Source organism: Gossypium hirsutum, chromosome A08, assembly GCF_007990345.1.
Source record: "Gossypium hirsutum isolate 1008001.06 chromosome A08, Gossypium_hirsutum_v2.1, whole genome shotgun sequence".
Taxonomy (NCBI): domain Eukaryota; kingdom Viridiplantae; phylum Streptophyta; class Magnoliopsida; order Malvales; family Malvaceae; genus Gossypium; species Gossypium hirsutum.
In genome coordinates, this window is record NC_053431.1 from 125,099,140 (window position 1) to 125,120,125 (window position 20,986).

A 20,986-nucleotide genomic window follows, 5' to 3' on the forward strand; every position below is an offset into this window, starting at 1 on the left:
TAACAATCTACATTCACTAATTAACAATTAAAATCAAGTTGGAAACTATATATAAAAATAGAATTTCACACAATCTACTATTATAATCTTTATATTTTAAAATCAATTTCTAAATATTATTTATTTAAATTCAGTAAAATATCAATTACCATATTTTTAAAATTAAATTTATATATTTTTATATTTTTAATTTCGCAACTTCAAAAATTTTCTTTTTTGGTGTAAAAAAAAATAACTAAACAAAATACCTAAGTCTAAAAATCAGCTACCCTACGTTCCAACAGTTTCCTAAAAATACTTCGTGATCTGAATTACTCCTCCTCATTGAATACCAGCTATGTGCGCAACCTCAAATAAATGTACTAGTTTTATAATATCAATTAAAGACTTTTTTGGATGGGATACAAGTCAAAAGACTTAACAATGTAACATGCTCCTTTCATGTGTGGGCCCAAATGCTTGTGTTTTAAATTAGAAATGTTATTTTTTAGAGGGATTATTATGAACCTTAAAAATATTAGTATTTTATAGACAGTAAAATAAACATTAAGGAAACTTTGTTCATAAAAAAATATACACATTTTTAAACAATTTTCAAATTAAGAATTCTTAATCCAAAACTCAAATTAACAATACTCACATGTAAAAAATAAACACGAAATGTCATTTTTTTAGAGGGATAATCATGAACTTCAAAAATATTAATCTTTATAGACCGTAAAATAAACATTAAGGAAGCCTTGGTCATAAAAAAAATATACGCTTTTTAAACATTTTCCACATTAAGAATTTTTAATCCAAAACCCGAATTAACAATACTCACGAGTAAAAGATATGACTGAAAATGTCATTTTTTGAGAGATAATCATGAATCTCAAAAATATTAGTCTTCATAGACTGTAAAATGAATATTAAGAAATCTTGGTCATTAGAAAAATATACATTTTTTAAATATTTTCAAAATTAAGAAATCTTGATATTACCCACCGATGTCTATTTCATGATGTTAATTAAATTTTTACTTGTTTATACTAATATTATGCCAAAACAACTAACAAATTTGTCAATCAAATTCCTTTTGTGGAGGAATAGAAATTGGACATCATAATCCCTTTCCCCTTATTTAAAAAAAGTTATATTAACTTTTAAAAAAATTCATTTACTATTTTTCAAGATATTATCTTTAAAATAGACGAATTATATACCTTTTTACTAGTTATACAGTGGCCGTGTGTTTCAAATGAAAGAAAAAATAGTAAATATTCTCAACTGAGTTACCCTATTTTACACCCCCAAAGGCAAAAAAGAAAAAGTAAGTACTATAAATTATTTTATGTCATGGATATAGGTATGGGGAATCACAGAAAGGGCAAGCAAATAAAAACCCTAAAGAAGAAAATGGTTAACCCAAGCTGAGTTTGTGGCTACAATGGAGTCAGTCATTTTTAGTAGGGGTGACAGCCTCCTTTTTTTGTAGTCAGCCCGATGCCCTTTTATCTTCTATATACTATACTATATTGCTAGCAAAGGGGTGTGTGTGTTTGTGGAATAGTCGAAGATCATCAGCTGAAACGATGTTGGGGTGTGTATGCAGTTGTGGGGGGGTTGAATCGAATAAATTTATCGAAGAAAACAAAAAGTAAAAAAGAACTGATTTAGACATAATGTACCATGAACGGGATGCTGTGGACCGGCTTTTATGAAAAAATAAATAAACTAAAGTGGGTTGCACCACCCCTCTTTGAACTTCACTTTACAGTTTTGAGGTTTTAACATTGGGTTTGCATATTCAGGATCCTCCAATCAAATATCACTGCTGGCTTTAACAGCATGTATTATGATAAAAAAGCAGCTAGATTCTATTGATGGTACGTAAAGTCTTAAAGTAGATACCCCCACACCTTCATGTATAAATAGCACTCGGGTGTTAGCTTGTATTGATCAGATCAGTAAACCAACAAACCAAAAAAAAAAAAAAACCTACACAGTAAGACCAAATAGCGATATCATGCCTAGAGATAGAGATCCTTTGGTTGTTGGTAGGGTTATAGGAGATGTGTTGGACCCTTTTACAAGGTCTATTTCACTTAGGGTCACTTATGCTACTAGGGATGTTAACAATGGGGTTGAGCTTAAACCATCTCAAGTTGTTAACCAACCAAGGGTTGATATTGGTGGGGATGATCTGAGGACCTTCTACACCTTGGTAATTTACTTTTACTTTTTTTTTTTTATATGCATAGTAATGGAGTAGGGTTTTTTTGTTTCTGGTTTTTGTTAATGATTACCAGCAGCTTCCCTTATACATAGTCACATTTTGGTGTAGGTTATGGTAGATCCTGATGCTCCAAGTCCAAGTGACCCAAACCTCAGGGAATACTTGCACTGGTGAGTCTTTATATAAAAATATATAAAGAGATCCATCATCTATTTTTCCTCCCTTTCTAGCTCTCTATTTTTGTTACATGCTCAAACACACAACCTAAGAGAAAGATGAACAGTCACAGTGTTTGTGATTGAATGGAAAAGTAGATGGAAAAAAGTGAAAGAATAAATGAAGAATAAAAAATGTTTTTAAACGTATAAAAATGTTGATCTGAAAGGAAGAAAATTGACAATTTTCCGATTCTAATGTATATAAATTGAAGTTAACTATGCATGTTCTAAAATTTTTAATTATTTTCAACTCAAACGAAGCTTATAAAAAAGTTTTTTTTTTTAATCTATTCTATCATGCAATATTGATGCTGTCACATAACATTACTAGGATTAGAGTGAATTTAAAAAAAATGCTAACGAGTTGAGGGTGACAGATGGTTTATAGTTTAGATTTTTTTCCTTAATTTTATATTTTTCACTCTTAAGAGCACTGATGGACAGATGGATAAATTTAAGATGTCCTCTATAAATAAGTCCATTTTTTAACTATAAATAATCAGACAAAGAAAAACACGAACCATTTAGTCTTAAATAAATACAAAGTTCTTTGGGACACTATAGATGCTGCCCATCCAACTACTGATGGGATGAACGGGCAGAATTTGCCACACTATATGGTCTTAGACCAGTAGTTTTTATCCCTTTTATCATGTTTACATTTATAAATATTTTAAATATTCATGACATTTTTTACCAATAAATGATAATAAATTTACTAACAAATTTGAAAGGGATGAATTAAAATTTAATCCTTGAACTTGATAATTTTTCTCACCTTAGTTTGTAATTTTTTTATCCACATTAATCCTTAAATTTGTCAAGTTTTTTTTTAATTTAGTCACTAAACTTAAATTTTGTTAAGTTATAATGACGAAATTGTGCCAAAAATTACTTGTAAATTTTTTATTATAAATATTGGATGTAGAAAAAAAACCAAACTAAAAAAGATTGTCAAATTAAAAAAGTAAATGATGTTTTAACCCAATTAGAAATTAAACTTCCTTGATATTCTCTCACTCTCATCTGTCAAAGACAAAACAAAAAGAAAAGAAAACAGATTCTTCTCGTATCATAGATATGTGATGTGATTGGTCATCCAGTGGTAGTTTTTGGGATATATTGCAGAAAAGGACAAATTGTCTATTAATTTTATTCTCATCAGATAAGACTTTGTAGACAGTTTAGTTCATCGGTATATTATACTTTTACTAACCTTAGCATCAATATCATACTTTTTCAGGTTGGTTACTGATATTCCAGCCACAACTGGTGCAAGCTTTGGTTAGTACTTCCTTTCCACACTCTATTCTTATTATTCTATTACACACATATATATTATATATCGAAGAGGCTTCAAAGATTCATCGGACCATGCACGGCATGGCATGTCAGGGCTAAGAAACTATCTTTTTTTTTTTAAATGTTTTGTTTCTGATTCAGCTGGGTCCTCGTTACCTAAATTTACAGTCAAATAAATCTCTTTATCTGTGATATATGTAAGACTGAGAAAGGGCTGAGCTTTGAAGAAGTACCCCTCATCTCTCTTCCCGGTAAATGTATTTTATAATTTTTTCTATTAACAATCAAATTATATTTTATTTTTTTCACTAAAAAATAAATAAATTATTTTTTATATATTAGATTAAAGAGTAAATTAATCTTTAATTCTACTATTAAAAGCTGGTCATTATATATTAACATAATATACACATAGCACACCACCACATGGTACTTTTTAATTATTTCAGCATTTTTTAATATTTTTTAATTACATCAATTTTTAATTATATAAATAAATAAAATTATATACAAAAATTAATTTACATATTCTTTTAATAAATAAAAATATATAATCTAACTCTTTATATACATTACTCACGATACTGTTACCTTCTCTTACCTTGTCTTTCACTATATATGTCTTTTTCCTTCATGAAATGAGCCTTGGTAAGTAGTACAGCTTTGTCAAGTGATTGAAACAGTAGTAGTATTTGTCGCCCAATAAATATTGGATATACAGACAGGACATATATATATATATATTTTATATTTAAATATATATATATATTTCTCCTTGTCGACAAGGAGAATACCCTTTTCTTCAAGGTCCACAAGTGGGGAACCAAAATCAACACTATTTACACCACACCCAACAAATACATGCCTTGGCAAATTTTAGTTAAATATTGCACGACAATAGTGGTATGTCCCAAAAAAATATCTTAGCTATCACAAAATATCTCTCAATAAAGTTTGTTGGGTATGTTGATTAAGACCTAGTTCGGTTTATATTAATATTGTTGTAAGTATAAGAAGACACAAATTCGGAAAGAGGTTATAAATAATTCTAGACATTTATATCAAAAAAGCTTATTGGGGTGTTTTTTTTATGTTATTTATATGTAAATGTATATAATGTATGGTGATGGTGTAGGTCAAGAGGTGGTCTGCTACGAGAGCCCACGACCAACGGTCGGTATCCATCGTTTCGTGTTCGTGTTGTTCCGGCAACTTGGAAGGCAAACGGTGTACGCTCCAGGGTGGCGCCAAAACTTCAACACTAGGGACTTTGCTGAGCTTTACAATCTCGGGTTGCCAGTGGCCGCGGTTTACTTTAACTGCCAGAGGGAGAGTGGATCCGGTGGCCGTAGGACATGAAATAAATAATATTGTTGTGATCACGTTTGATTTCAAGAACAATTTATTATGACGAATACGCACAGCTACTTAGAAGACAAAAGAACGTACAACGTTAATACACTAATTAATATTGTATTGTATGGGTGGCTACGTAAATGTACTTTAGTACATTGTATGTTATCAATAAAGAAAATGTGATTTACACTTTATAAAAACACCTTTCATAAAAGTATATCCTATATTTTTATAAGATATTAATTTCGATTTAAAGGTCCAATCATGTTGGATTCCGAATTTATAAAGACAGTATTTATTCAATTCTTTTTCCATAATGGCACGTTACATCCCTCTCACTTCCATTCATTCAACAAAAATTTTATATTACATATTGATAAGTGTTCGATGGGTAAATGAACTACAAAATTCTTTGTATTATATTTTAATCTTTTTATGGAAAAATAGACAAATTAGTTTATGGTAGATGAATGAGTAAGCTAACCCTTGCATTAAAATTTGGTTTTTATATATAAATTATAATAACAATTTTAGCTCTCAACCTTTACATATTTATTCAATTTGACCCCTACTCTTGTATTGAAAGTAAATTAGAAAATTTTGAAACTAATAAGGCTAAATGATCAAAAAGATCTTGCAATAAATTTAAAAAATCAATTAAGTCCTTTTAAAATTTAAAAAAAAATAAAATTTATAAAAAAAATTCATAAAAAAAGTTATATTACAAAAAAACAATACCGATACATTAAAATCTAATAGTTATAAGATTTAAAAAAAATTACCCCTACTCTTTTATTGGGTCGGTATTTTTATTTTTTAATAAAAAATTATAATTTTAAAATTATTATAAATTTTTTTATGAATTCTGTTTAATATTTTTTTAAAATTTTAAAGGGCTTAATTGATTTTTTTTTAATTTGTTACTAAGGTCTTTTTGATTAGCCTTATTAGCTTCAAAAAAATTTAATTTACTTTCAACAAAAGAGTAGAGACCAAATTGAATAAATGTGTAAAAATTGAGAGTTAAATTTATTATTATACCTTATATATAAACACCAAATTTTAACGGATGGACTGTCTCATCTAACATAGAGAAACTAATTTATCCATATTTCAATAAAAAAACTAAAATGCAATCCAATATATAATATAGAGGATTTTGTGATTCTTTTATAGTGTTAAATATAATGATAAATTGCCACATAAAAAGAGAATACATCGGTAAGAGTTGCCACCAACCTCGAAAATGGAGAATATATAAAAACTTTTATATACAAATACCCTTGGAAGTAGATATTGTTGGGTGAGTGATTTCATTTTCAATTGGTATAGTATGCAATTAAGTTTTAGGTAGTTGCGTGTGTTTTTGGTTGTTTTATTTCTGTTTGGTTGGAAATCCTTTTGATTTTCTAGTTTGATGTTTTTCTTTAAACAACACTGATTTAAGGTTATGTTGAGCATGTTAGGTTATTTAGCGAACTAAAGTGTTAATAGTTGAATTTGGGATAAAAGCATGTTTGTTTGGTATACTGTAAATTGGGTGGAGATGGTTTTGCTCCAGCTCGGACACTAGACCTTTGTAAATATTTGATTTTGACTACCATTTCAATAAATCATGCTATCTAGCTCACAACAAGTAGTAGCATTGCTCCACTTATAATCTCTTTTAGAATAACAATACTTATTAGAATAATTGTTGTTTTAAAATAATTATGTCCGAAATAAAATAGGGTTTCAATTCAAAACAGTTGTCATCCAGTGTAGCTGTCATTTAAGAACAACTTTTGTTGATAATAATTGTATTCTTTCAAAAAAGTCATTATTCAAAACAAGCTCTCTAAAAAAGTATCACCATAGAACAACTCTTACTCGAAACAATCTCTACATTGATAACAACTTAAGAGCAACTCACATTTAAAACAAGTCAGAATAACCCATGTTTGGAAACAATCTTCATCTTGTGGAAGATGTTTCACATAATACTACTTCACTAAAGTAGAAGTAGGAGTAAACCCGAAATATATAGCAGGTTTTTAGGTTATCTTCACTTTTAGGAAGTTCCTAAGAGTTTAGCTTGGTGGATCATATATGGAAGTAGTTAAAACGTTTTTCTTTTAACATTTTCTTATAACATTGCGTATTCCTCTCTTCTTATAGAAACATAGTGATCTCTTCTTCACTATTCATCATCACCATCTCTTATTAATCATTAATGTCATTATAATTGAAAATTAATTTTATTACTCCTATTAACTGTTAATTTTGTAACTCCTCTTAAGACACTATAAATAGGAGCTCTTCACAACTAATTAGAAGACTTTTTGAAATTTGGCGTTTTGGACTCAAAGTTCTCTCTAAAATTCTCTCAACTCATTTCTTTGTTGAGTTTGATCATCAATCACATTTCCCTTTCTCTAGTATGACCAGATTTACTTTAGTCTTTCTCTCCGCCTTCTTTCAATACATTTCATTCATTTGTTTGCAACACTTTCTCTTTCCACCAAAGAACCTCGACAAACTTAAGTTACCAAACAAAGCTTCAACTATTTACTTCTTTAGGTTGTTGGTAGAGTTCAAAAATATTAATTAAAATATGTAAGGCAAGCTATACTAAACTTCCCGTATTATTAAAAATTTATTCCGAGTTTAGACTGAGCTAATTGAGGTAGGCAAATAACTCAGTCCATGAATGGATTAATGAATGTTGTACTTATATGACTTTAAGGGCAGATAAAGTCTTACATTTTTTGATTATGTTGTCATTCGGTTAATGTTGAAAACCTATTGCTTCCGTGATGGTCAAGGCATCGCAGTTCGCATTTGTATTTTCGTTGATTCTCTGATGTTTTCTTGAGAACCCATGGATCATATCTCTATAAGCACTCTCTGCTGGACCTCAATTTTCCATGTTATTAATGCTTATTCACTTCACTGCATTGTGTGGTATTGGCTCCTGCAATTTGACACCTTTAGGCACTCTTAAAGAAGGTCCAGAGTAGTTGGCAACCGACTGACCGAGTAACTTTTTGCCCAAACCCGAATTCGAAGGAGTGTGTGATCAAGTTAAAGAATTGAGGGGAAGTGGTAAAGAGCTCTCGTATGATTATTTCGTCGTGCTGGTGGGCGATATGATCACGGAAGAAGCTCTTCCAACTTACCAAACAATGTTGAATACGGAGATAAAATCGGTGCTAGCGTTACTTCTTGGGCGATCTGGACTTGGGCTTGGATTGCTGATTTAGTAGAGACCCAACGTGACTATTAGATTCCGCTGAAGACTATGCCGATGTACTGGAATATCTCGTAGGAAGATGGAATGTAGCAAAGCTAAAAGGTCTTTCTGGCGAGGGAGGATGTGCTCGAGACTTTGTGTGCCGACTGCCAAAAAAGATTTGAAGGTTGGAGGAAAGAGCTCAAGCCAGAGCTAAGTAAACATCCAATGTTGCTTTCAGTTGGATTTTTTTTTTTTAAGAAATTAATAGCTTAATGGTAGTTGTGACATTGTAGGTTAAGCTTTCTATCCCATTTTTCTACCCATTGCATGCAATTAAAGTTTAGCAAGTATGATCTTACATATTCTATGCACCAAGATCGGGGACAAGCCAGAAAATTTTTTTTAGGTACCGAAATTAAATTGTAATATTTATAATAGTAGAAATGTAATTTCACCATTTTAATAGTTTATATCTTTATAATTTTTAAAGGATTAAATCAATTTTGTCATTTTTAGGGGGCCAAAGTATAATTTTATCTTTATTAATTTAATATTTTAAAATTTTTAAAAGACTTAAATGAAAAAAAAATATTTTAGGGATGTAGGGACCCTGCCAGCCCTTCTTAAGTACGCCATTGGCTAGAGCAATATTTCTTACACATAAATAATGATATTTAATGTATTGGAATGTGATGATAAAATATGAATCTATAATTTATTATTTTTATTATCTTGAAAAGTAAATAGACGAAATGTTGATCCATAATATTTTGAAGGACTAAAGAAATTTGAGAACAAATTTTTGTAGTCTAAGAAGTTCTTAGAACAAGACTTTTCTTCCTTGCAAATGAGATCAAGATTCAAAGCTTTAATAATAAGATCGAGATTTTGTATTTATATAACATATAATTATGTTAATAGTGAATTTAGTCCTAAGTTGAAAAATAAAATCAGTCTTGCTCGTTACAATTTTGAGTACTTTTATAAATTTATCAAAATTACTATGAAAAATCTAAGTAAAAAGATCTCTCTAGTCTTTCTCAATTTCGATGTCAAGTAAATTAGTCCCTTTAAAAAAATTAAAGCAAATTGATCACTGTCAATTTCTAAAGTGAGAAACTAAAGACAATTAATCACAATGTTAATATTTTTTTGTCAATTTAGCCCTCAAATTCTACACATTTTGTCAAATTGATCCTAAATTTAACAAATTTAACTGCAACATCTAAATATTTCGTCAACTTGATCTTGATTTAACAAATTTAACTTGCAAAATTTACACATTTTGTCAACATTTACACAATATATGTAAAAATCAAATGCTAAATTCATTACTATACTAATCAAAATTAAGTACAATTGATAAAAAAACATTAACGTCATGTCCTTACTTATTTTCGATATTGATAAGGATTAAATTGCTCCAAGTTTTGGAAAAAGGATAAATTTGCTCAATTTCAAATTTGATAGGGATTGGAAAGATGTTATTACCAAAAATCTAAAAAGATCTTAGACCTTTTCATCAGCTCCAAAGTCACACAAAAGTCGTAATAGTTTGTGATAATTTAGTCATGTTGCACAACACTTTTTGTAATAATTTATATAATCAAGTAATGTTTTGTATAATTATAAAAAAATTACATATTACAAATATTGTAATAATTTGTATAATTAGAAAATATTTTTATATTATGAGTAATGTTTTTCTGCATTCATACAAAATATAAAAAGAAGAATGAATTATAGAATCAGGTAACATTTTTGTATAATTGGAACTAATGGAAAGCACAAGCAACTCAACTCAAAAAGAATATCAATGAAATGCCAAAGAGCATCTTGAAACAAAGAAATAATATAAATAAATTAGCATCTTCATTTGCAAATTGAGATATTTTACATATATAAATATATATACATACACACACATAACTACCGTCCAACTGTCCTACCTACTCGTTACAATCAAACATGAAAGATGACGTGTGACATCCCTCCCCACTGTTAAGCTATTTAAATTTCATTTGCTAATCAACATCTTTTTTATATAATAAAAATATAACCAAACATTTTGATTGAAACAAAATAATCAGCACCGCAGACTGAGCATGACAGCAACACCAAGAAGGCAATTTCCACTGTATCTGCTATTTTTCCTATGCAAAGGGATCAGAAATCTGATTTTAAGAGCTTCAATCGAGGCTTTATACAGATATCATCGAAGGGTTTCCCCTGTTCTACATGGATGTAATCTTTTGTCTTAAGAACCTGTAGATTGGGTAATATTTACACCAAGGAACAAAGAGAATAATTTATGTTAATATGTAGTTTAGTAGCAGAAATCTGTTCATTAATCCATAGATGGATAGTGTTGTGCACTTAAAATGTTACTTTCAGATAAGTTTTAGTAGACATACCAGTGTTTCGAAAAACATCCTCGATGCCTCTTTACGTGTTTTACGAGCCAATAGACTGTCCATAGAAAGTGCCTTACGTCCATGTACAGCTTCATCCTCGAATAAATTCTGGAGATACTTGGCAACAGCCCTTAAAGAGAAAGTATCAGAAAACATTAAGATGAGATCTAGAATCATTCCAGTTATTAAGGTACAAAATTATTTCGACAAATGCTAAATTATTGTTGAAATTAATGAGAAAAAAGTAAAAAAAGTAAAAAAATATAAAAATATAAAATAAAAAAAAAACCAGTTATATCAATGACTACAGGGAGCATACAGACCTGGTACGAGAAGACCATCCACTATTTTCAAGAAGACGACTTTCATCACCGCCCGGCATGCCATTATCATCATCTTCACCTAGCTCATCATCATCTACATTCAGGAATTCTGGAAAGAAAGATAAAGAAAACAAATGTTCAGTAAACAAATGTCCAATCATCGTTTACATTGGGAAGCAATAGCACCCTATGGTCCAAATCCTAACCGAAGTCCACCTGCCTGAACCTTTCATTACTAAAATAAAATTATATATACAAACTGTGATTCATTTTACTTAAAAAGAAAATTCAAATAAATATAATTTTAAGTAATGCTCATCAACACTGAAATGTAAAAGCAAAACAGGGCAATAAGATCAAACCTGTATCATTTCCAATGGCAACATCCTCGAACTCCTGCACCCCACAAGGCCAAACAGTCATTTAGGGGATTCTTAGAGCCTCAATTAAAACAAGGAAAACTACCACAAATACAACTTTCATAGCAACATAATACATATAAATAGCACAATGACTGAATAAGTTAATATGAATACAAAGTTGAGGATCGGAATAATTATCTATATGTGAATCATGCTTTATGAATAAAACAAAGTCAAATATTCAACATAAATTAAAATATATTTAGAAAATACATGTTTGGTTGTTTATGGAAATATTTTCAATGAATCACTGTCAACCATGTTTTACGAATAGGACAATGTTAAATATTCAACATAAACTAAAATATATTTAGAAAATAATTTTCCTTTTCAAGTAGGGAAATATTATCAACTAATCAATCTGGAGTGGATCAGACAACTCAATATTGATGCCTAAATTACTTTCAGCCATTGCTCTAAAGTTATAGCACTACTTCAATATTACAGAATAGAAATTGCTAACAGTTTGGAAAAAGTTAGAGCACTTACAGCTTGATTATCCACAAGAGAGGTCATTTCTTTATTGACTGCATCGACTTCCTGAAAGGTTGAGGTTTCTCCCATATTTAATGAAGCATTGTTCAGAACCACATCAACATTTTCTGAATATGTAGAATCCATTTTACATTCTTCAATATCCTTACGGATAGGGTCCTTGTCATCATGATCCAAGAGTGCAACCTCAACTTGAGCCTCATCTATCACATCAACCTTATCATTTTCAGCTTCATATGCATTTTGAGAACCATTCACAGACTCACCAGTTTGTAAAGTGACAAGAGAATTAGTCCCATTTTCAATAGGTGCAAAGCATTCTGCTATACTACCATCAGCTGATGTATTGGCTTTACTTTCTTCCAACAAAAACTCAGTACCAAGATTAGTTGGGGATGACACCCCAAACTCATTTAGAACAAAGTGATTTGATGCATTAACAGCTTCAGCATTATCTTTGTCAATTTCCATTTCTGTGATCCCATCGACAGGATTTCTATCCTGTTGAGAATTCAGATCACTGTGTTCACCCTGCTGAGTTTCAGTGTGAACAGTAGTACCCTCATTCAGATCACTGTATTCACCCTGCTGAGTTTTGGTGTGAACAGTAATACCAACAGACTGTGCTTGCTCATCATTGCCATTAATTAAAGGCACAGAGCTCCCTTCAATTCCACCTTCAGCAATATCAGGTCTGACAGAGCACCCTGAATCCTTAGCTACTTCATTTGATGCGTGGTTTTGATCACCTTCAGAAATCCTGATACTGCTTAGATCATATTGTTCACTGTGCAAACGTGTCAAGTCACCCGACATACCTGAAAGGTACACCATTTGCAACTCACCAAGTTATAATCAACGTATTAAAATTTTGAGGCAGAATGGTTTCAAGTAACATAAATTCAAAACAAAGACAGAAAACCGTTAAAACGATCACAGTTAAATCTTAGTCCATACAATTTAAAGGTTGAGTTTAGATTCATACAAATGAAATCAATGCGAAAACTTACGTCTACATGTAGAAAATACTCCATAGAAATGAGGTAGTAGTATATACGCTAATAGGAAAAATGCATGTAGTAGCAGGCAGTATAGTTCTGAATAGGGCCAGAGGATGCCCTAGACTAAACAAACATCTAAATGTCACGACTTTTTCCAATGAAAACAAATCAAATCCAAACAAGGCCTTCAGGAGATATATTAGAGGTGTATCAATAAATTTTCCTCACATAGGGATGCAACATAATATTGGGGTGTGTGGTGTTCTTTTTTTTTTTTTTTTGGGGGGGGGGGGAGGGGGAGGGGTGTTTCGATGCAGTATGATCATTCTCCCTCTTTCACCACTATGTACATTAAAACACACCGACTATTAATTTTCACCCATTGTAATTAATGAACAAGTTGGAATTCTTTTCTTTTATTTCAATGACCCAACAAAAGCATGCAGATACAGTGATTTTTCAGGACTTTGATCTCACCAGTAAGTACAGATTCACTAAAGATTTCATCTTCCAAGAATCGTCTCTGAATCAATGAAATTTCAGAGCGAGTGCAAGGTGCTTTCTTGCGAATACGACGTATGTCTTCAGTATTAACCAACTGCTGACGTATTGTACTTGATAGAAAAAAGCAAGGACAAATTAATCAGTACTTAAACACTAGATCTAAAATTATAAATGCAACACTAAGATTCTCAGAAAAAATTCCGTTCAAGAATATTTCATAATGTGCCATGCTAAGAATAAACACAATTTGATCAAATCTCAATTCTTAAGCAAATTAATGCAATGTAAACCATAATGTCATACTGCAAATAGATTATTATTATCTATATATAAAGCACCAGGTACATCAAAACATGGCAAGTCCCTTTTGTAAAATTTGTTGACAACAGAAGAAAACAAAAATTTGCTTCAGAGAAAGCGAGTCAATCTATGTCAAATGATGAAAAGGTTGCAAAAGAAAGCATGAAAAGGTAGAAACTTCCAAGTGCATGAATTTCATAATATAAATTTTAATTTATATAATCAAAGAGAATAGTGAGGTTAAATAAAACAAACAATGTTATATATGACTGCAAAAAGAATATTGCATTTGAATTTTCAAATTCATTTGAGAAGAGAGCAATCATCAGAACATCAACTAGTGAAAGAAAGAAAGAAGAAATAAAAACATATTAATGACATACTCGCCATGTAAAACCATAGTATCATCCATAAGAACTTTTCTCTTGGTGGCACTAGGTTTTGCTGCAGATCGTGTGCGTTTCCTTGATGCAACTTCAAACTGAGGAGTTGGTTTCATTTTAAAAACTGAAGATTTTCTCCCAACTGAAGCAATAAAAAATTCATTTACAAAAATATTCTTATGAAGAACAGCCTTACAATCCATGCTATTCTAGTAATTCAATAGAAGGCAGATAATAGTTAATTTAGAGTTAAAAGTGCTGCTACCTAAAATAGAAGACAACAAGTCATCATCATCAGGAACTGATTCTGCAGTTCTCATGGATTGAGGCCTGCCAAATGATTCAACCGAGTTTATACTCTCTACAGTTAGTGTACTTTCAGTTAAACTTCGCTTTTTTCCTGAAATGAGTTTCGTTCCAGCATCAATTTCATCATTCCCTGCTAGGACCTGTTTGTCTGGGGTAGACTCAACCAGCAAATCACTTGGTTTATCAAGCAGTTCTTCCGGTGCAGAGAGTAACCTTTCAGGTGCAGGCAAGTCAGACATAGCACAACTATTTGAATTTTCCAACTGATGACCACAAAAAGCAGGTTCCACCATCTGAGTTTGGCAGACTTCACCTGCAAGAAGATAGTTAATAAGAAACAATCTAAAACAAAGTCATTATGGTTAGAAAAAATGTTGTCATATATAATCTTAAAAAGATCCCCAGTCTATGTAAGACAACATGCATGAGACTCATAAAACAAACCTTGCACCTCAATTGGAGCTCCAGAAGCATGAACTTCCTCCTCCCTTTGGGACAGATCCACAGAGTTCTGCTCAGCAGCAGCCAAATTATTGCTCCCAAGAACTTGAACAGACGAGACCTCTTCATGAATACCAGTTTCTTTAGGATTTTCAGAGACATTCGGTTCTTGAAAAGCTTGAGCTTCTCCATCAATTACTGTTGGCCTACTAGGTGATTCCAATGGACAGGAAGGATTTGAAGCTATTGCTTTGCCATGTGATTCTTCCAAATTACCAGTGGCTTCCGCTTCATTCCCAAATTCAAATTTTTGTAATGCTTGATCATTTTCCAAATTGCCATCTGACACAGGCACACAGGTGCTATTTGAACTTGTTCTTCGAGCAGGTTCATCCAAATCAAAGGTGACATTGGAGCAGCTAGGAGATTCTGCACATTCCCTGTCAGTTCTATCAATTGAGTGCATACCGCCATTATGCATCTCTTCCACCCTATCCGAACCATCAGGTCCTCTGACAGTCCCAACAGCAGATGCACACTCCACAGACACAGCATCAGGGAGAGAACTTTCCTGTGGTTTAGTTTGTTCTTTCTCCATGTCACTAATATGGCAATCGTTCTCAGGAGGCTCGATAACAACAGCATCATGATTTATTTCATTTTCCAATGACTGATCCAATGGTTTGTTATCTTCATGGTGAAGATTTGATTTATTAGAAGCATTTTCTACACACTTTGAGTTGGCCAATTCTGTAAGATTGTCATGTTCTGGTTCTGCATGATCACCACCTGCCAGCGCCTCATGAACACCAGACAAGTTAGGCACCTCCACTAATCCAGGAGTACCTGGATCTTGATCATAATCAATAAATTCTGAATTTGCAGCGAGATCTTCTACCTAACATCAAGCAGAACATATTTATTAAGGCAAGTAAGATAATAAAATGGTTAGAACATGAATTGTTTCTACAAGATGGACAGAAACTATTAAATTAAAAGGAAATTGAGATTTCAGTTATGTTGAATATAAAATAAACCTGATCCCCACTGCAATCCATTGGCATAGCTTCTGAATTACTTGGGACTTGCTCTTGTGGTACATCTGACCCTTGGGGATCATATCTGAAATGAAAGTTAAAAGCAAGCAATAAATACAAAATTATCAAAATATTTGCATAAATTAACTAGTGAAACTAATGACTGATTAGTAATTGGCTGTGCTTTGCAACCTACCCAATAGGGAGTTGAGAAACCACACTACCAAAATGAAAAAAAGGAAAATATGATAGAAAAGCATATATGAGGCATAAGTATTTGATATGCTACATGATCGGAGAAAGAATAAAGTGCGACTGTGTGTGTGTGCATCTGCATGTATATTTATGCGTGTTTGTCTGTGTGTGAAGCTTACTCTGACACTCCAGCGTGTTTGGATGATGCAACCCTATCTAGGACAAGCTCCTGCTTAAGATTAATTCAAGGCAAGAATTTTCAGTAGATGATTAGCATAAAGAGAAAATAGCACCATGAATATGAAAAATCAGGTCAGTCAATTCATAAAGAAGACAAGCTAAATACCACAACCCCAAAGATATCAACTTTGAAGGACAATGAATGAAACCATCAGCAAGTCAGCTATTTAAAGGTTCTGCTGACCAGAGGATCCATGGAAGCATATTCTCAACTTCAAAAACCAAGATGTCAGGGTTTCTGAAGTTAATCACCTATGAAATGGTTTCAGTAAATTGATCCACTTGATGCGCATCCCTAAAAGATCATAAGCGGTCCACTTGTACTTACTACTGAGGGTAGGGACATACATTTCTGCTATTAATCTGATGATATTACTGCATCACCTACTCTCACAACGCAGTAAATTTACAAAACATTTGTTCTTTTACCCCTCTTCTTTGCTAAGGCATCATTTTAAAATTGTTCCTCCCCAGCAACCCACTTATCTAGTTCATTTCATTACCTTTTAGTAGGTACGACCTCAACATTAGTAAGCCTCCAATCTAGGTCCTACATTAGTAAGCCTCTCTCTGATTGCAAACCACCTGCCAAACTAATCCCTAAATGATAGGGAAGAAAGAATGATAGATTACCTCATCAAGCAGACCAATCTGAGAAGTGTCACCATCACCAAAACGTTCTGAAAATATTCAAAATGAAGAGATTTATATTTACTAGTATTTTTCCAACCAAAAAATCCAGTGTATCACAGTCAAGAGCAGTACTGACCATCCAATCCAAATTGTGATGTGGAGTAAACAACACCGTCCATGGTATCTTGAAGCGTAATCTGCTCTCTTGAGCTAACATGATGATCAACATAGTTACTGCCAAAAGAGCTACATGTTAACAAACATATAGTACTTCCCCAGATAGCTTATGAAAATATTCAATGTGCATCTCGTATCACCAAAGCAACAGAAAAACATCATGACTAACCCCTGAAAGATCTCATTATCAGGCAGCTCAAAGTCATCAAGATCAAAAGTCTCTGGCAAAGTGATTGAATGGTAAGGCGCAGTTGATTCTTCCGGTGGCAAATCAACTGCAGTGGAGCGAAAAGCCTGCTTTATCTTAAGCAAGGCTTCACTGCAATCATCAAAAAGGTAATTCACCTTTCTAGAATATATCCTCACCACTCCGAGAAGAAGATGACTTGACAATCGTAGTGCAATTGGTACATCAGGAAACAGAATAGAGTCTGCTCAGAGCCATATAACAATAAAGAAGTAAGATTATAGTTAAAAAAAGAATTCAAAAAGTTAGATAAGCCTAGGCACCTATCCTCACTAAGAAGGTTCCCTGTAAACATGAACAAAATTTGATATTGGAACATGAAAACATAGCAACCCTATCATCATCATGATTGTATAGCCTTATCTAATTCTATTAGTGCAGTGATCTGCCATGAGCAACAAAACCAACAAAGTGCTGAGTAAACTCAATGGAAAATTCCTCTCCTGAGTAACCAAGTAAAACCATATTTTATGAAGATGCTACCAACACCATGGTTATTTACCCTGCCAATAAGGGAAACTACTCCTACATGATTATAAATTTCAAAACAAAAAATAGAGTTGCCCATAGCCCCTCCGTGTATGTCCAGCAGGGCCATGACAAGGAAAAAGCATGCAAGGACTTGAAGAAAATAAGCTCATACAAGAATAATAATGAAGAGGAGGATGTTATGAGCTTTTAAAAATTATCTTTAATAAATATTAAAAGAAACTTTCAAAATAAAATTTTCTATTTCAGAAACTGGTAGGCAATAAATGCATATGAGCAGCAAACTATTCCAATATGCACACTACCTCCGACATATTTCTAGAGAGTCCATTTTAACCTAACCTTATAGTATGGCCATGCCATCAAGCTCGCTAATTTTCAAGCTCACCCAGTATTTATAATTTCCAACTCCCAAATACCAGTTTTACTAATATTTGTTTATTGATCAGAAATGTTTGGATTTGATCAAATTGTTAGAAATACTCAATAAACATAGAAGTTATTAATTCCAATGATTGGTTTAATGAATAATAAATTACAAATCATGGAAATGAAATAAGCATACCTACCAATCAAATAAATAAATTTTAACTAAGTACTTCTAGCTATTTATTTCCTTAAGAAGACATACATATTCCTCAATTTGGCAAAGAAAATAAATATGCAAATAGAGAGATAAAGATTCTAAATTTGAACTCTGGATTCCAAACTAAACAAGTAAAATGAAATTAGAAAGTACTAACCAACAGAAACACCGATGTCAGTATCAGCCACCTGATTCTTACGGAGCTTCCTCTCCAGATGAGCTGCTATCCATATCGTACCCAAGGGACCTTTCTTCGCCAATATAAACTGTGAATAAAACATTTTTTTTCTCCCAATACGATCCCTACTTTTTCACACAAACTTCCCCACCCCTAAATGTAAGAAAAACCTATTATCTAATCTTAAAATTATCCTCCTAATCAAAAATAAACCCTAAAGCAATCAACTTCAAATCCTCGGTACAAATTCAACATGCTCCCATAGCTCCCAGGACAACCCCCTAAATTTCCAAAATTTCCCAACATAACCCTTAATTTTTTCCACTCCCAGCTACGAAAATGAACAAAAAGAAATTCAAAACATCCTAGATTTCAATAAAAAGAACGAAACCCTAATTACTCCCTATCCACCAAGCAACCATTGACACACTCGAAAAACCCCGTAACCCATAAAAAAGGGGCACCATTTCAGCTAAATTCACAGACCCACCACTTATTAGAACATCCCAAAATATCGAACCATAAGAATCGACCAAAAAAAGAAAAGGAAAAAAAACTCCCAACTTGGGCTTTGCTTCGATGCGTAAACCCTAGCCCTCGAATAAACGAAGCTTTCGTGGAGAGGAAAACTACAGCTCCATAACTGAGTTGAGGGGATTGAAGAGAGAGAGAGAGAACGAGTTAGAATAGTGAGTCAGATCGGACAGACACGAGAAGAGAGAGGGTGAGTTTCCGTGTTTGGTGTTTAAGGAAAGAGAAAAAAAAAAAAAGGAGTAGCGCTGTGTCTGTTATAATGTAATGTAAATTAATAGTAAAAGATTCGATTTTTGAAGATAAAACTAAAACAAGCTTAGTAGCCCGCGCTTACTCTTTTTTGATTGGTTAAACTACTTTTAATTTATTATCTAAACACTCCATGTGGACCAAAATATATTTTACACATTCTTGGAAAACTAATCCGTTAATTTTTATAAATTTAAAATTTAATCCTTATACTTTTACTTTACTTTTAAGGATTTAAATTTTTTATTTTTTTAATTTTAAAATTTTAAGTTTAACTGTTAATTTGTTAAATTATTTTATTAATTTAAATTTATTATAATGTCATTATTTTACTTATGTTATTATCAAGTGAATTTATTTTTTAAAATAATAAACTAAAAAATTTAACAATAATAATAATTAAATTTTAATTTTAAAATTTTAAAATTAAAAAAATAAAATTCTTAAAAATAAAAACTACATAAACTAAATTTTAATTTTCAATATTCACTTGCAATTAATGTTCAACAAAACTAATTTTTAAAACTCATAAATACAATTATGAATTTAAAATGATTAATGTTACAACTTAAATACACTAAATTAATTAATAATTTAAAAAACTAATTAGTATGTTACCTAAAGAAGCTTGTTTTTTTTAGAGTCCTAAAGAAATTTGTTATTTTATAAAAGTTATCATTTTAATTTTTATTTCATATATTTTGTTAAAATTAAATAACTTAAAATATAGATTTAAAAAAATTTAAATTAATAAATGGTTAAATTAAGAAATTTAAACTTTTTCAAACATGGATTTTGATAATTTTTTTATATAAATACATAAAAATATTTATAATTTCTCTTCAATCTTTAAGAAAATAAATCCACTCAAAGTCACATCCGGCTTATTCACGGCATTGACCTTGAAAACAGACTTGAAATAATTAACAACAAGTTTTAGGCTTTAATACTTTATCTTCATGGCTTACTTTTTTACTCATTAACCTTTCAAGTTTCCATTTCTGTTTTGGTGCCGCCATTTTTTTTCCACTGTGAATATAAATATTTTTATTAGTATTTCAAAAAATACATATAGGTGTCACCTAATACAGTGGTGACACCAAAAAAATTTTTTTTTTTAATATGATGATTAGATGATTGAGGGGAAAAGAAGATGGTGTTGTTAGCGTGTCAAACGACACCAACGAGTACTGTTGCAAACGAGTCATTTTAGTATACAATTTTTTCTCCAAATTATTTTAGGTATTATTTAATATTTTAGGATTATTTATATAAAAAAACATTTTTTTTTCATTTACATTTTGCTTCAAGTACTTCTTTTATTTTTAAATTTGAAATTACAAGATATTTAGTGCTTTTCAATATCATGATTCTAATGGAACGTGATTGATAAAAATATTATTGCTAAACATCAAGGGAATCACTTTACATTATTTATGGAAAAGGAAAGTAAACTAATTTTTACATATCAAACATTAAAATCACATGCCAACCAATAAAATTTCATGAAAAGTGATCATT

At 31.5% G+C, this 20,986-nt stretch overlaps 2 protein-coding genes across 2 annotated transcripts; one reads left to right on the forward strand and one right to left on the reverse strand.

The window, feature by feature from the left end:
* The first annotated feature begins 1,926 nt into the window (after nt 1-1,926).
* On the forward strand, nt 1,927-5,288 carry LOC107928282 (protein HEADING DATE 3A). The gene is made up of 4 exons (XM_016859473.1): nt 1,927-2,206; nt 2,327-2,388; nt 3,680-3,720; nt 4,874-5,288. Exons 1-4 carry the CDS (start codon nt 2,009-2,011, stop codon nt 5,095-5,097), a joined length of 525 nt encoding a protein of 174 aa, XP_016714962.1. The 5' UTR covers nt 1,927-2,008; the 3' UTR covers nt 5,098-5,288.
* Nucleotides 5,289-10,163: 4,875 nt separating this feature from the next.
* On the reverse strand, nt 10,164-19,499 carry LOC107928341 (sister chromatid cohesion 1 protein 4). Its single transcript, XM_016859529.2, has 15 exons — nt 18,662-19,499; nt 17,352-17,613; nt 17,142-17,239; nt 17,006-17,052; nt 16,312-16,361; nt 15,938-16,022; nt 14,904-15,798; nt 14,416-14,772; nt 14,151-14,292; nt 13,441-13,577; nt 11,957-12,780; nt 11,408-11,441; nt 11,046-11,154; nt 10,723-10,852; nt 10,164-10,573 (listed from the first exon to the last, which is right to left on the reverse strand). Exons 1-15 carry the CDS (start codon nt 18,783-18,785, stop codon nt 10,475-10,477), a joined length of 3,393 nt encoding a protein of 1,130 aa, XP_016715018.2. The 5' UTR covers nt 18,786-19,499; the 3' UTR covers nt 10,164-10,474.
* Nucleotides 19,500-20,986: the final 1,487 nt, after the last annotated feature.

What these genes read in the sequence shown, in the direction of transcription:
- LOC107928282 (XM_016859473.1), top strand. Translation starts at nt 2,009, where the DNA reads ATGCCTAGAGATAGAGATCCTTTGGTTGTTGGTAGGGTTATAGGAGAT. An exon ending in CTCAGGGAATACTTGCACTG is followed by an intron (nt 2,389 to 3,679) that starts GTGAGTCTTTAT and finishes ATACTTTTTCAG; the next exon opens with GTTGGTTACTGATATTCCAG. An exon ending in CACAACTGGTGCAAGCTTTG is followed by an intron (nt 3,721 to 4,873) that starts GTTAGTACTTCC and finishes GTGATGGTGTAG; the next exon opens with GTCAAGAGGTGGTCTGCTAC.
- LOC107928341 (XM_016859529.2), bottom strand. Translation starts at nt 18,785, where the DNA reads ATGTTTTATTCACAGTTTATATTGGCGAAGAAAGGTCCCTTGGGTACG. An exon ending in TGACATCGGTGTTTCTGTTG is followed by an intron (nt 17,614 to 18,661) that starts GTTAGTACTTTC and finishes GGCTCTGAGCAG; the next exon opens with ACTCTATTCTGTTTCCTGAT. An exon ending in TGCCATTGGAAATGATACAG is followed by an intron (nt 11,155 to 11,407) that starts GTTTGATCTTAT and finishes CTTTCTTTCCAG; the next exon opens with AATTCCTGAATGTAGATGAT.